Raw genomic sequence first — 13,895 nt, forward strand, 5'->3', positions numbered from 1 at the left:
GACCTCATTGCCTTCAGTGGCATGTCATGGGGAAGTAGGCTTGATGTGTTAATGTAATATTGTATTCCTTTTTTCTTTAAAAAAAAAAAAAAATCCAGTGTTTTTAATGCACTTCTGTGGTCATCGATGCATTGTGTCTGTAATGATGCTTGCTATAATGAATACATGAGGAATTTCTTTTGTTTTGGAAATTTTTTCAAAATTCAAAGTTGCATACAACTTTAATGTTTTGGCTGAAAATCTGAATATGTGTGCTGTGCCTATAAAGAGACAGTCTTTAAAGGTTTGAGAACTTTTGTGGGGAGTAGGAAAACAATTTATTACCTTTCATTTAAAGGGAGTGAAATGTGCCTAATATATCAAAGATCATTAGAATGGGCTTCAACCTGGACGTTGTCATCCATTCCCCATGCTTAATCAGTGTAGCTGTTTTGTTTGGTGCAACCCCTTCTTTCTTCTACAGTTGCTGTAGACACTGCGCTGAAGACAGAGACTTAGACACCATCGTGCCTTGTAGGAAGCCTAGCTCTATTCCCAGGTTCACTAAGATTTGCTTTCCTTGCACATGACTTCTAATCTGTTTATTAGGAGGTAGCATCTTACCCTCTGGAATGAGTATCTGTGGTGGGTACTTGTTGCCATGAGTGAACTTTGCTTTCCAACCTACCTTGTGCTGCGTTCAGGATTATAGTGTGGAAGATGGCAGAAAAAATGCCCTGTCTGTCCTATTCTGGAAGAAAAGAAAACTTTCCAACTAACATCATGCCCAGAATTGGATTTGGAAAGGATTTGGAAACCCTCTGGTTAAATGTGCCCTCTAGTTTGAGACACAATGATACCGTGTCTGAGGTAAGGAGAGAGCCGCTAAGCCTGCTCCCTAAGCAAGTGGAAGCTAGTGGTCTTTCTCTTTCCCAAAGACCAACTCAAAGCCCATGGTAGCCTCTTCACGCTTGCAAGCCCGTGAAGAAACAACTTCCTTGAGGTGAGGACAGGCTTGAAACCAGAGCTCTGGTTTCCCGTTAAACCAGCTTTTTTTTTTTTTTTCCCCTGAGAGCTAAGGATGGAAAAAGGTGATTGTTTTAGTGACATCTAATGCTTTTGATTACTTTGCATACGAGAGCTTTTATCTTAATTTTCCTCAGGAATCCATGGTGTGCACATTTAGTAGCACACTAAATTTCGCGAAGTGCGACTCCTTGCCCCTTTTTAACTGCGCCGTGCGATTTTCCTTGTGTAGCCTGAGATTGTCTTGGGCTCTGCTGATCTCCCCAGGCAGGTGCTCGGGCAAAGGTAGCGTTTCGTAAGAATATCTGATGTGGTTGTAAATTAAAGTTTGATACCACTTCATTCCAGTGTTGGAAAGGGGAGAGAAAAGGAGGTAGGGAAACCTGGTTTTTTATCACTACTGTACAGAAATAGTGTGGAGAAATATATGGCAGATCCTGGGGTTTTAGGCAGTCTTGGGTAGTCGGCAGGTTCTAAACTTCTTTTTAATCAAAAAGCCTCTGACTTCCATAGGCGTTGATAACATCTGATAATTGGCACATGCAAATCTGTTGTCTTTGCAGCTCTTCATGCAGGTAGTATCTACAGCCAAGTAAGAACAGCTGCTGGCATGGGAATGTGCTCTTCTCACCCTTGCGGGTACTGCAGGCAACTCAACTTCAAAAACTAATTGAGATTACTTACAAAGATGTTTAAAATGGTGGTTTAAGTAGCTTTGGCTCTTACACTCCCAGTAAATTTTTATGGTTTTCTGATTGCTTTAGATGGGTATTCTTGATGGAGGATATGTAGCTAGGCGGAGACATTGTATTAATGTCTCCAGCTGCCTGAAGAATGTGGTGAGATACAAAGTGGTTTTTTATTCTGCTCTTCGCATATAGCTGTTACTTGTAGTATTAGCAGTAAAACCATTTTTTTCTCAAAAGCGGTCTGTGCATCCAGTATCCTTTAATACTAAGAACACTTTTCTTTTAATGAGCACATGGAATTCTTGTGCCAAATACCATTTATATGCATTCAAAGTGTGTGTATAGTTGTCTCTTAATATGTTATCAGCATTGTCGCAGGTTTTAACCAAATTTGGCAGTTTTTGCTGAGTACCATCAGTTTGTGAATTGGGTGGGGGTTATCACTGGCTATGTACCTGACTTGAGCTGAGCGCAGAATCTGTGTGTGCTTTCCGTAGTCATTTGTAAAGTACAGCCAGATCTTGAACCCTGTGCAACAGATAAGGAGTTACACACTGCAAAAGCATCTCGGTGACCAGAAAGTCCTCCTTTGGAGCAGGCCAAAGTCTAGCRTGTAAAATGTGTTTATATGGAAGACTCAGCAGAACCTTCCTTGGAGAGTTTGCTGGAGCTTTCCTTGTGCTGCGCAACCTTTCTGTGGATAAGCGAGACGTTGTTTAAGATGATGCAAATGTGAAAGGAGCCGCAGTCTCACCCGCAACAAACAGAAGGCAACTTTCAATAGCAGAAATAACCTTTTTTGTTCATGTTTGTTTCATTCAGTTGCCACGTTTTGCCTGTGCAACAGACACAAATATCAGTATGTTTTTCCCTTTTGTAGGTGTCTAATGAAATGTTAACATGCCACCTAAAGGAGATCAAAGCGCCTGCAAATTTTTGTGTTAGTTGCAGCAATGCTTCTGTAGTTCTAGCGATGCCTTTCGTGGTCTTTTTTGTGTCTTTTGAACGTGAAGCTAAAATATTTCCCCCTTCTCTCTCTCTCTCTCTCTTTTTAACAGAACTCTCTGCAGAAGCCAAAGCAGCATTACTTGAATTTGAAGAAAGAGAAAGGCAGCTTAAGCAGGGGCGGTATGGCTCAAGGAGAGGAGGGCGAAGAGGAGGCTCAGTGATGTGCCACGGGATGGGCGAACAAAGGCGAGACAACAACGAGAGGGGACGAATGAAGGATCACAGGCCTGCGCTGCTGCCCAACCAGCCGGCCACAATGGTACCTTTTCATCCTTAGTATTCTTTGTTTGAGGGGACTTTCAGGAAATCAGGGGAAAATGTGTTCTGAGCTGTGAATCTTTATGAAATTTGCTCCCCCCCCCCTTTAAAAATTGAAATCAGTCTCGGGGGGAAAAAAATTCTCAGTCGTGAACATTGGAAGAAATTCTTGCATAAACTTGTTCTTCCAGGGCAAGGTGGGCTCTGCGTAACATGATGATTGAAAAAGCTATGTGATTAGTCTTGTTACCGGCCTCAACTTGAGGAATCTCAAAGTCTGCAAATTAAAAGTGCATTTTGATTCATGCACACATAATCAGGCTTATATAATCAGGCATATTACCGCTTTGCATCAGCATGGAGCAACAGGTTAATTCCTCTGTTGAAGTCCTCTACATGTGACATGTAGGCATGTTTGTCCCCTGTTACTAATAGTAATTTAGCTGAAAGAAATGAGATTCTGTAAAATGATTTTTTTGGGGGGGGGGGGTGTCAAACTAAAATTTTTGCCGATACTTCAAAATCTATTTGTATTCCTAGCATACTACACTGGAGGCAAATAAAAACAGAGGAAAGTAACCACCACTGGATAAATCAGTTTCTGCTCTAGCCATGCTATGCTTAAGCTTCCTAGGACTTCAGATGAAATGCATCTTTGCTCTTTCTCCCCTGCCAATTCCCTGGTTTGCATCGCAAACTATAAGTTACTTTTTTCTCCAAAGAGGAAAAAAAAAAAAAAAACCACCCCGGTAGGTGTGTGATCAAGAGGTAGCCCACTTTTTTTTCTTTTTTTTAATCTGTCTTAAAGTGTACTGGAAGCTGGGACTGTAGCACAAAGGTTGTGTACGTCTTTGCAGGACAAGGTCATCGGTATTAAACAAAGGGAATTTTTTCAACAGCAGTAACTCTAGGTGCCAGTCGCTAGCAGGAGTCGGTGGACTGCTCCCCGCTTGAGAGCTGTGCAGTAGAGTATTTCCTGCTTTTAAAACAGTGGAGGTGGAATCACAGTTTTTTCCTTGTATCGCTGCAATCTTTGCTACTTATTTTGGTTTAAAATGTTGTTGTAACCATTTCCGTGCTCATCACAGTATCTTCTTGTTCATACTTTGTAGCTAATTAGCTTTTAATGTACGTGGCTGCTGAAAAAACAGATATGTCGCATCTTAGTTACTAAAAGGTTGCTTGCTTGGGACTCTGCTTGCACTACTGTTTGAGAGTAGCAGGACTAGGGTTCAAAACTGATTTTTAGTATCAGTGATTTCAGAAGCAGAGGAGTGTCTCTGAAGAGAAGCTTGAGGCCTCTCTTGATTTCTACCGGGTTTTGCCTAGTTATGTTTGGGAAAGTTAATCGAGAAGAGACTTCCTTTTGTGTTTTGAAAAGAGCTTGAAAAATATCTTTAAAGTAGCTTAGTGCTTTTTTTCCTCAAGCAGTATGGCTAGGTGGGCTGCACTGATCTCATCTCAAGAATCTAGATTAATTTGTGTTTTGACTTTTTGTGCTACAGTTAAGGCCGTCATCTCAGAGAGGTTCTCCTATACATGAGGGAAAGCTAGTGGACTTGTGCTGGTATTGAGGGCTGATCTGCCTCGTGTTCAGCACAGATGCCTTATGGCAGCTGATGACATGATGACATACCTACGTGTCTATATGTATGACACATACAGAGGGACTAAGACGGTGCAGTGTAAAAGCTGTAGGGCTGAACGGCTGCCTCTGGTGACGTTCAGTCTGGGCGTCCTAGGTGCTGCTGCTGGCTGGTAGCAGGTTCTGTCTCTTCCTTGCTCTTTGCCTTCYTCTTCCTCACATTAATGTCTTCAGACATTCTTTTGCTTCTTGTGCTGATCGTTCTTAACAATTCCAGTGGATTTGATGATAGGGGAAAGAGGTTTTTCTATTAAAACTCGGTCCTAATTGTTTTTCAAAGGTGGCTTGGTTTTGTGCCGCTTTATTTGTCAGCGTATTTGAACTGTAAGCATATTGACTTTATTCTTTTGTCTGACTTTAGACTCATTCACAGAGGTTAATTCCACCACATCAACAACCTGTTAGGAGTCTGTTCCAGCAGCAGCAGCAGCAGCAGCAACAGCAGCAACAACAGCAACAACAGCAGCAGCAGCAGCAGCAGCAACAGTTACAATCTCTGCTTCCTTTACAGCATCAGCATCATTCTTCCCCTCCTCCAGGGCTACATATGCCCCCTCAGATAGAAACCCCTAGAATAATGATGACTCCACCGCCAGTGACACCTCAGCAACCGAAGAACATACACATAAACCCACATTTCAAGGGGACAGTAGTGACGCCTGTACAAGGTGAGCTTGAACGCCTTCCCAGTCATTGGAGTGTGACTCATCTCTTTCTGTGCCAAGGATGCAGCAGTTTTTGTTTATCACTTAATGGGCTTGTGATTCAAGCTGATATTCTTTTCCTTAAAACAAATATTTTGCCCCAAGTAAGACATAATGTAGTTGGACTGTAGCCAGCTGAAATAGCAAAGTGTTTTCCACTTTATCATCTTTATTACTCTAATGTAAAACCTGCAAAAAGCAATAGAAGAGGAAGTTGAAAAGAGAATGTATTTTAAAAGTAGCAGATGTCAGTTTTCAGAATTAGGTAAGTACTGCAGTTTATAATTTCCCACATCATTCTAGGTTCAGCCAAGCATTCACAGAATGACCACCCACCTATATAAGTGTGAATACACTGAGGCACTCTTTGAACTGCTATTGCTGTGTGCGAGGTACAAGCTGCTATCCTTATTTGACAAGATACATGCCTTCAATTCTCCTTTCAGCACCACAGTTATGATTATTTGATTCAGAACCGGAGAAGTACACACTTTTTCCGTAASTTATTTAACGCAAGCACCCTTTGGGCTACACTTTTTAGGACAGCTGTCAGCAGAGCTGTTAACATTACTACTTATTTGGGAAGTGTATAATTCCTAAGAGGATAAAAAAAAGATGCCTATATAACTCTGACTTGTGATTCTGGTTGGGATTAGACCAAAAAAAAAAAAAAAAGTGTGTGTGTATATATATGTGTGTGTGTGTGTAGAGATATACATATATAGATATATATTTACATGTGGGTGTTAGTATTTTTTTTTCCCCTCAAATCAGCAGAACTCTAAGCCAGTGGTATCTTTGCTTCATTTATTTGCCTAATGAAAGGTGGGAATTTGGCAGAGTAGTCTATTGCTAGTTCAGACAAATCTGTTAGGCTTCTCACAGATGGCTTCGCAGTAGCTGTTTCCTAGAGATTATTTCTCTTTTTCCTGTCTAATAAAATCAGTGCTTCCCACCAAATTATGCATCAGGACAGATTATCTGGAAGCAGTCCAGAAGCTCCTTTAGCCTTGGATATATGCCTTCTGTGCATTTTTCTAACATTTTCAAAGCAACAGTTCTGGGTACTTGTTGAAAAACAAAAATTGATTTTAGACTTTTTTAGATGCCTCTCCTCCCGTTGATGTAGTCAACAAATCCGCATCTAGGTGAACAAGTTTCCTCCTAATGCCAGTAATGACTGCTGGGACTTATGCTTTTACCTGATTTCAGAAGTATACCAGTGTGTCTTCTCTCTTTTGTATCATTGTTTCTTTATCACATCATCAAGTGGCTGCATGCTTGCCTTGGTCTTGCCACAGCATCTCTGCCGCATTGAGCATGTCAAGGGCCTCTCTGTCTCCAGCATAATCTTTTTACTGTCTTGATTTGCTGATCCTCCTTTTAACAGTTATTTACCTCTGCATGGTAGGATATCTTCAGTAAAGATTTGTAATCTGTCTTTCAAAACTTCTACCTGCTGACTTTGTGTGGCCATTCACAGAAGCACAGAATGGGTGAGGTTGGAAGGGACCTCTGCAGATCATCTAGTCCAACMCCCCTGCTCACCTAGAGCAGGCTGCCGTAGACCATGTCCAAATGGCTTTTGAATACATCTCCAAGAATGGAGACTCCACAACCTTTCTGGGCAACCTGTGCCAGTGCTTAGTCACCCTCACAGTAAAAAAAGTTTTTCCATAGATTCAGACAGAACTTCCTGTGTTTCAGTTTGTGCCCGTTGCCTCTTGTTCTGGCACTGGGCACCACTGAAGAGAGTCTGCCCTCCTTCTAGTTACACCCTCCCTTCAGATATTTATACACATTGATAAGATCTCCCCTCAGTCTTCTCTCCTCCGTGCTAAACAGTGCCAGCTCTCTCAGCCTTTTCTCTTAYGTGAGAAATGCTCTAGTCCCTTAATTACCTTCATGGCCCTTCACTGGACTCACTCCAGTAGCTCCACATCCCTCTTGTACTGGGGAGCCCAGAGCTGGACACAGTACTCCAGATGTGGCCTCACCAGGGCTGAGTAGAGGGGAAGGATCACCTTCCTCAACCTTCTGGCAACACTCTTCCTGATGCACCCCAGGATACCATTGGCCTTCTTGGCCACAAGGGCACATTGCTGCCTCATGGTCAGCCTGCAGTCCACCAGGACCCCCAGGTCCTTCTCAGCAGAGCTGCTTTCCAACAGGTCAGCCCCCAGCCTGTCCTGGTGCATGACGTTATTCCTCCCTAGATGCAGCACCCTGCAGTTGTCTTCTCTGAACTTCATGAGGTTCTTCTCTGCCTATCTCTCCAGCCAGTCAAGATCCTTCTGAATGGCAGCACAATCCTCTGGTGTCTCAGCCAMTGCTCCCAGTTTTGCGTCATCAGCAAACTTGCTGAGGGTGCACTCTGTCCCTTCATCCAGGTCACTGATGAAGAAGTGGAGCAATACTGGACCCACTATTGACCCCTGGGATATTCTGCTAGCTACAGGCCTCCAACTGGACTTTGTGCCACTGATCACAGCCCTCTGAGCTCAGCCATTCAACATGTTTTCAATCCACCTCATTCATTTCTTGACTGATAAAAGTATAGTCATCCTCTCAGCAGATCCAGAAAATGAGTTACCTGTTTTTTTAATGGAAGAAATTCTATGTTTCAGTGAGCATCGAGTGTGTTGATGACAGCCGATTCATATGAAATACCCTTGTGCCCTCCATTTTACCAGAGGAATCATCAGTAAGACTGCTGAATAGTTTTGCTAGTGGATGTGCAACGTAGCCTTAAATGAAATCTTTTAAATCACTATAAAACTTGCATCTAGCTTCTTTTGTAAGGGGACATGTAAGGGAAGGTCAATCTTTTGCAGTGGCTRTGAGTAGGGGCCTTCTCAGTCTCTTGGTCTCTAGCAGTAGAGATACATTACTTGAAAGTACCTGCATTTGCACACCTAAGGAAAACAAGAGTAAGACTTCAGCAGTCTTCTTCAGCAAAGATAAGCACAATTTTAAAATCTTCAATGACATTTGCATAGTAAAATGCATCATTAAGCAAACCTCTGCATATTCACCAGCAGTCACTGCAGGTAAGTGGGAAGCAGAAATGTCAGTGTAAGGAGAACTGTTCTAAACTCCTTGAGGAGGAGGAAGAAGAAACAAAAAAAACAAACAACCCCCCCACAAACCCCCAAAACAGAACAAAAAAAATCTGCATTACTACATCAGAGAGAAAACTCCTGCTCGGTTTAATGCCTCTGCTTGAGGCAGAACCTGGCAGTTGACAACTGTGTTCAACTTGCAGCATCATTTATTTCGGGGTAAGAGGAAGTACGAAAGAGGTGGGACGGACCTCATGTTTTTGATGATGTCCTGCTCCTTGGATGAGTCTATTTCCAGGCATATAAGGTGAACACAGTCAGATAAGTGCAAAGTTCAGTGGGATTCTGTTGTTTGAAATGTGATGCCTGGAAGCTAAAATGCCATGTCTGGAAGCGCATGGTATGCCCACTTAGGTTCTGTTAATTTCAATGAAGTGCTGTCATGTTTTCATGTAGGCTGTCTAGTGCCTACCCCCCCCCCCAACCCTTTAATTTTATGGCAAAATTGAACCTGCATACTTCTAATTGTCTGCGTCAAGGACATTTATTCTAACTCCAAATCCTGGAAATTTACTTTCTTAACATCCTTTGGTTTGAGTTCACTTTTGACTGGATATAGTATATCAGTATCTCCTAAAATAATCTCAAACCTCCTGTATATTGTCATGAAATTCTCATTTGAATAAAATAGCATGTTTAAGACTGCTGGTAACCATTTGTTTTAGCCTGAAAGTGAGTTTGAAGTACTCTTGAACAATCCTATTATTGGCTTATTCCTTTGTCTCAAAGGCAGATCTCTTCTCGTGGCCACCATCTCTCTGTCCAGCCTTGAATCTTGGTTCAGTAAAATTGGAGAGCCACTTTCTGTCAAATCAGCTTGTTTTTTTCAAATTTCCACTCAAATTTTTCCAGTTTTTGAAGCTTCATAAATGAATAAGAGGGACTCAATYCATCAAAGCCTCTAAAATGGCTATGTGAGCCTCTTTTCATACCTTCTTCAGATATTAGTTGTCATTCAGTTATTAGCCTTGTGCAGCATTTGAATCCCATGTCTTTTAAATGCTGGCTTGTCATATAGTTTTCTTTTGTGTTCCTTTCTGTAAATTAGTTTTGAGTTACAGATGATAATTTGGGGCTCAACGTGTCCAAATTGGAGTATGATGAATTTACAAATGCAGTAGGACTGTACATACATGTAGTATGATATACTAATTCACCCATTGATTTAGTTATTGAGGTTTTTTTCCTCCCTTAATATTTATATCACAGATAACTATTTCAAGAATATTTTAGATGCTGCCAGAATCAACATGAATTACTAATGAGCAGTTTCTGTCAGTTCAGTAGATTAGCGCGCCATTTACCTTTTAAAAACTACTGAGTGTCTTGGGAAAAATTACATTATAATTCTTCCAGATCATCTGTATGGGAATTGCTGCTTCATCTCTTCAGGTATAGCCATGGTATTTACAGCCCAAAGCAATTTAATCCTCCTAAAACAGTGTTTAACAACATGCTGTGTATTATTTCAAAACATACCTTTCAAAGCTGGGGAAGATTTGACATCAGGAAGGCGAATGCTTTTTTGAGGCTTATTTGCTGCTTCAGCACGAGAGTCCAAGGATTGAAGGGAGATTGAGTTTGAACTACCATCTTTCATGAGTATTAAATTCATTTGTCTAAATATATATATATAATACATGTACATATATAGGCCACTGCCAGAGGCAGGATTCCAAAATAGACACACACGGGTTCTGTTCAGCTGATGTTTCTCTGCTTTCCAACCCATGCGATTTTTCTCAGTGCCTCTCTGACCTGTAATACGTGAACTATTTTAGTCCTAGGCCTGTCAGGAACATGCTGTCAATTTTTCCAAGTGGTCGTGGCTGCACGATATTGATGGATGTTTGTTAGAGGCTAAGATGAGGCTGTTCGACTAGTATTTTCGTGTAACCTGATTCGGAGTTTGCATGCAGTCCTTGCAAGGCGCAAGGTTGTGCGCTTAGTTTACCGTGTCAAGCCATGAACCAGTAAACCACAAGTACTTAGCAAAAGTGGATAGAAGCCAGGCAGGGATGTGAACTATAAAAATAACTGCTAATACATTAGTTCTTGTGCCTCAGTTATCAAGGGAAAAGGGATGTTTGAGGAATCTTAACAAACTCTGTGTTGGGGAGCGTAACTAATTCAAGGGAGTTGTTGGGTGCGTTTCTTAACGCCTTTCCTGCTGTGAAATGTAATGCAGTAGTTGTTCAAGAAGTTAATATTAGACCCTGTGCAGGAAACAGGTTTCCTGTCACTTTCAAAAATACTCAAAATAAATTGGAAAAAATATCCTAACTAAAAGTTTTTAGAAAATGAAGACACACATTTGGGTTCTGTTTAATTGAAATGCATCACTTCATCTTCTCTAGGCCTTTCATTCATGTTTTAACATTAAAACATTTGTTAGACTTTTAATCACTTAGACAACTCGGAGAGAAAGAAAAAACCTGCACTGAAAAATGGGAAGTCTGTCTTTGCACTTTGTCATACTTCAAAATAAGGTTTTGTCCCCAAGGAGATCCACCAGTAGTTCTTTTGTGCATTATGGCTTTAAGTGACTGGGGGTTTTGTTTGTTTTTGTTCGTTTTTTTGTAACGAGCATCCTGGTATACAGTTATATCCATAAGTCATCCATTTTAATCCCCCTGAAACCTTGAATTTGGACAAGCTATTTTCATGGAGAGGACCTGCTGTTTCTAACTTTTCATGCCATCTCTTTATGAAATGGCAGTCTTTCGTCTGAGACTAGCAGCTCTGTGATTACACACGGAGATTATGGTTACATGTATCATTGCCGTGGCACGGCCAGGTTAAGAAGTTTGTTTTCTTTTACTTGCCACTGCCTGCCTCATTTTGCCTTCCTAYGGACCGTGATTTATGCCAAATAGGTCCTCTGATGCCTGTGCCTGCCATGCAAAGTTAGTGATGAGACTGGGGGAAACCTAGGAGAAGTTGAGGGGCGTGAAGGTGAGAGGGCGCATTAATCATGCACCTTTCTATGTGAACATGAGATTATCATTCGAATCTCTGCCAGCTTTGCCTAAGAGAAATCTTTGGCTGAGTGCATATTCTGCTTAGCCTTCCTGAAACAAGAAGCAATCTAATTCTGGAAAATGAAGAATTAAATAGTGGAAACAGGCTAGGAGAATCCAAACTGCCCTGTTGCACACTGGAGGTGGTGGTGGGGAAGTGCCTGCTTCAAATGCATTGTAGGAACTGTGCCATGTGAGAGTAAATATAGTGGATTTTAATCACGGCTTCGTATACGACTTCTTTTGGAAATAACAGCAATGACCATTAGGTAAAACAAATGGTGTTAAAAGGTGCTTCTTGTTTCAGTGCCCTTGCTGCCAGTTCCAGCCCAGCCAAGACCTGCCGTAGGACCCCAGAGATTTCCCGTGAGTAGCAGCTGTTTCTTCTTCTCTGATATGGATAAGCATACATTTGCAAAGAAATATTAATATAGCAAATAAAAGCTGTTCTAGTGAAATATAATTTTAAGGATTTGTAAATATTGACAATACACTCTGCCATTGAGAATGTTTGTTAAAAGCTTAAGGTCAATGGATTTTTGAGGGTAGAATTAATTCTGTTTAACTGTAAAATTGTTGAACCAGTCTATCCAGTGGGAGAAGTAGGAATGCATCTTGTCTTAAAGAATATGGGCTTCATTTTATTACTAGAATCTTTCTGTATAAATAGAATCCTTATTTTATTTGATATAATAAAAGGCTATTTGAAAAAATCCCTCAGCTTAAAAAGCAGTATGTATCTTTTATTGTAAAAATCAGCAGAATTTCATACTGTCATTACTTCAGGTGTTTAAATGCCTTCATGTTTTTAATATCAAAAATGGGAATGGCATTGTATGACCTTGCTTTCTTGTACGTCTCTAACTTCCAAAAATAAACAAAGCACATAGCTGTTTCACGAGGATTCTTTCACTTGATCTATTGGTTCTGTGAATGGGGAGAGTGCTCACTTTTAGACTTTCTCAATATTCATGAATTTGTTGTCTTTAAATTTTTATTTTAGGTGGTTTGCAGAGTGTCAAAATAAGTAAAAGAAAAAATATTTTGTGCACTGTTACCCTAAGTCCTTTCAAATAAAGACCCATATATTATTTTCCCCAAAGATATAAACTACACAGAAGTTATCCTCTGTTAGTGTTTGCAGTGCTGAAGGGGGAAAGTAGATGTTTGTGAACATCTGTGTGGAATCACACAATAAATTACTTGTATAGAGATCAGATGTATTGGAAAGAAGCAGATTTTGGAAACCTGCTGTGACTTTTGATTGCCATGTGCATATCTGATTGTATTTGAAGTCGACTGTTTTTCTCACAAGACATCTAGCCAAGGAACTGTGATGTCCATAATTCATACAGGAACTGAGTGTTTAAATTACCACCATATTTCTTCTTTGAAGTATAAAAATGTTAAACAATAAAACTGGAGTTTCATTAAGTAACTTCAAGTTATCCAATTTCATCTACATTTTAACTGGACATATTTTTGTACTCAAATTTATTGCAGTTTTTAGAGGAAATAATTTTCTTTACCAGTTTTTAGTATTAAGTAGAGAAATAATTCAAAAAAAATTTTTAATGAAAATATACATCTTTCATCCTTTTGACGTTGAGTTCCTTTGCCAGTAAACATGGTTTGGGATTGAAAAGAAATTGGAGGACAAGGAATTATCTGTAAATCCGTTGTAATTGACATCTYTGAAGTGTGTTTACATCAGTGTAGAAAAATTAGAAATTAATTTCTTTAAATAGACTGTGAAATTAGATTTTAATTCTGTTCACTTTTGTTTTTGCAACTGTTGAGAAGTACTTCAAACATAGCTAAAAATTAAATCTTGTATGCAGCAGTTTTTTAAATGGAATAAAACAGATTCAACATTTTTGTTGCTTAAAGAAAAACGTTGACTGTTTGCTGCCTTTTTATGTAACCAAGGTACTGGCAAAGAGTCAATGTAACTTTTTTTTTTTTTCATAAAGGGGAGGAAGGATATCTTCAAATAAGAGGATCCAGTACTGAGAGGTGGCTGTCCTGAGGGTTTTTTTTCCCCACTTCAGCTAGTAACCTTCTCTATGACCCTGAGAATGTTACTTAATCTTTCTGTGCCTCAATGATTTGTAAAATGAGTATAATATGGACTTCCCTTATGAAGTACTTTATCAATTTTGTGAAGATTATCAGTCATATTAGGATTAGGAATTAAGTGTCACTGTGTACATATCTCATGCTTGTTTTATTAGATGTAGTATATTTAGCTCTTGAGCTGAAGTCAAATTTACTTTCTGACTTGAAGGTTTGATCTTGCAGAACTACCTTTTTGCTCTATTACATGTCAAATACTTTTGTGCAGTTATAATTCACTTGTTTATGTGTAAATATTGACTGATAGGAGTATAGCAATGGCTAGACAACTTTGCTGACAAGCCGTTTGAAAAAGATCAAAGAATTGC

General features: G+C 40.0%; 1 protein-coding gene across 9 annotated transcripts in view; it reads left to right on the top strand.

Moving 5' to 3' along the window:
- Positions 1-13,895, top strand: part of RBM33 (RNA binding motif protein 33) — a 124,335-nt gene that overhangs the window by 30,714 nt on the left and 79,726 nt on the right. For 8 of the 9 annotated variants that reach the window (XR_003254098.1, XM_026069241.1, XM_026069245.1 and 5 more), the window contains 3 exons: positions 2,753-2,961; positions 4,967-5,273; positions 11,759-11,817. Coding sequence is in view for 8 of the 9 variants with exons in the window: in XM_026069241.1 (XP_025925026.1) it covers positions 2,753-2,961; positions 4,967-5,273; positions 11,759-11,817 (575 nt within the window). In the remaining variant the exon portion in view is untranslated. The remainder of the gene's footprint in view (positions 1-2,752; positions 2,962-4,966; positions 5,274-11,758; positions 11,818-13,895) is intronic. The other variant, XM_026069246.1, reaches the window with a different exon arrangement.

This window comes from Apteryx rowi, unplaced genomic scaffold (genome assembly GCF_003343035.1).
Source record: "Apteryx rowi isolate R43461 unplaced genomic scaffold, aptRow1 scaffold_29, whole genome shotgun sequence".
Classification (NCBI taxonomy): domain Eukaryota; kingdom Metazoa; phylum Chordata; class Aves; order Apterygiformes; family Apterygidae; genus Apteryx; species Apteryx rowi.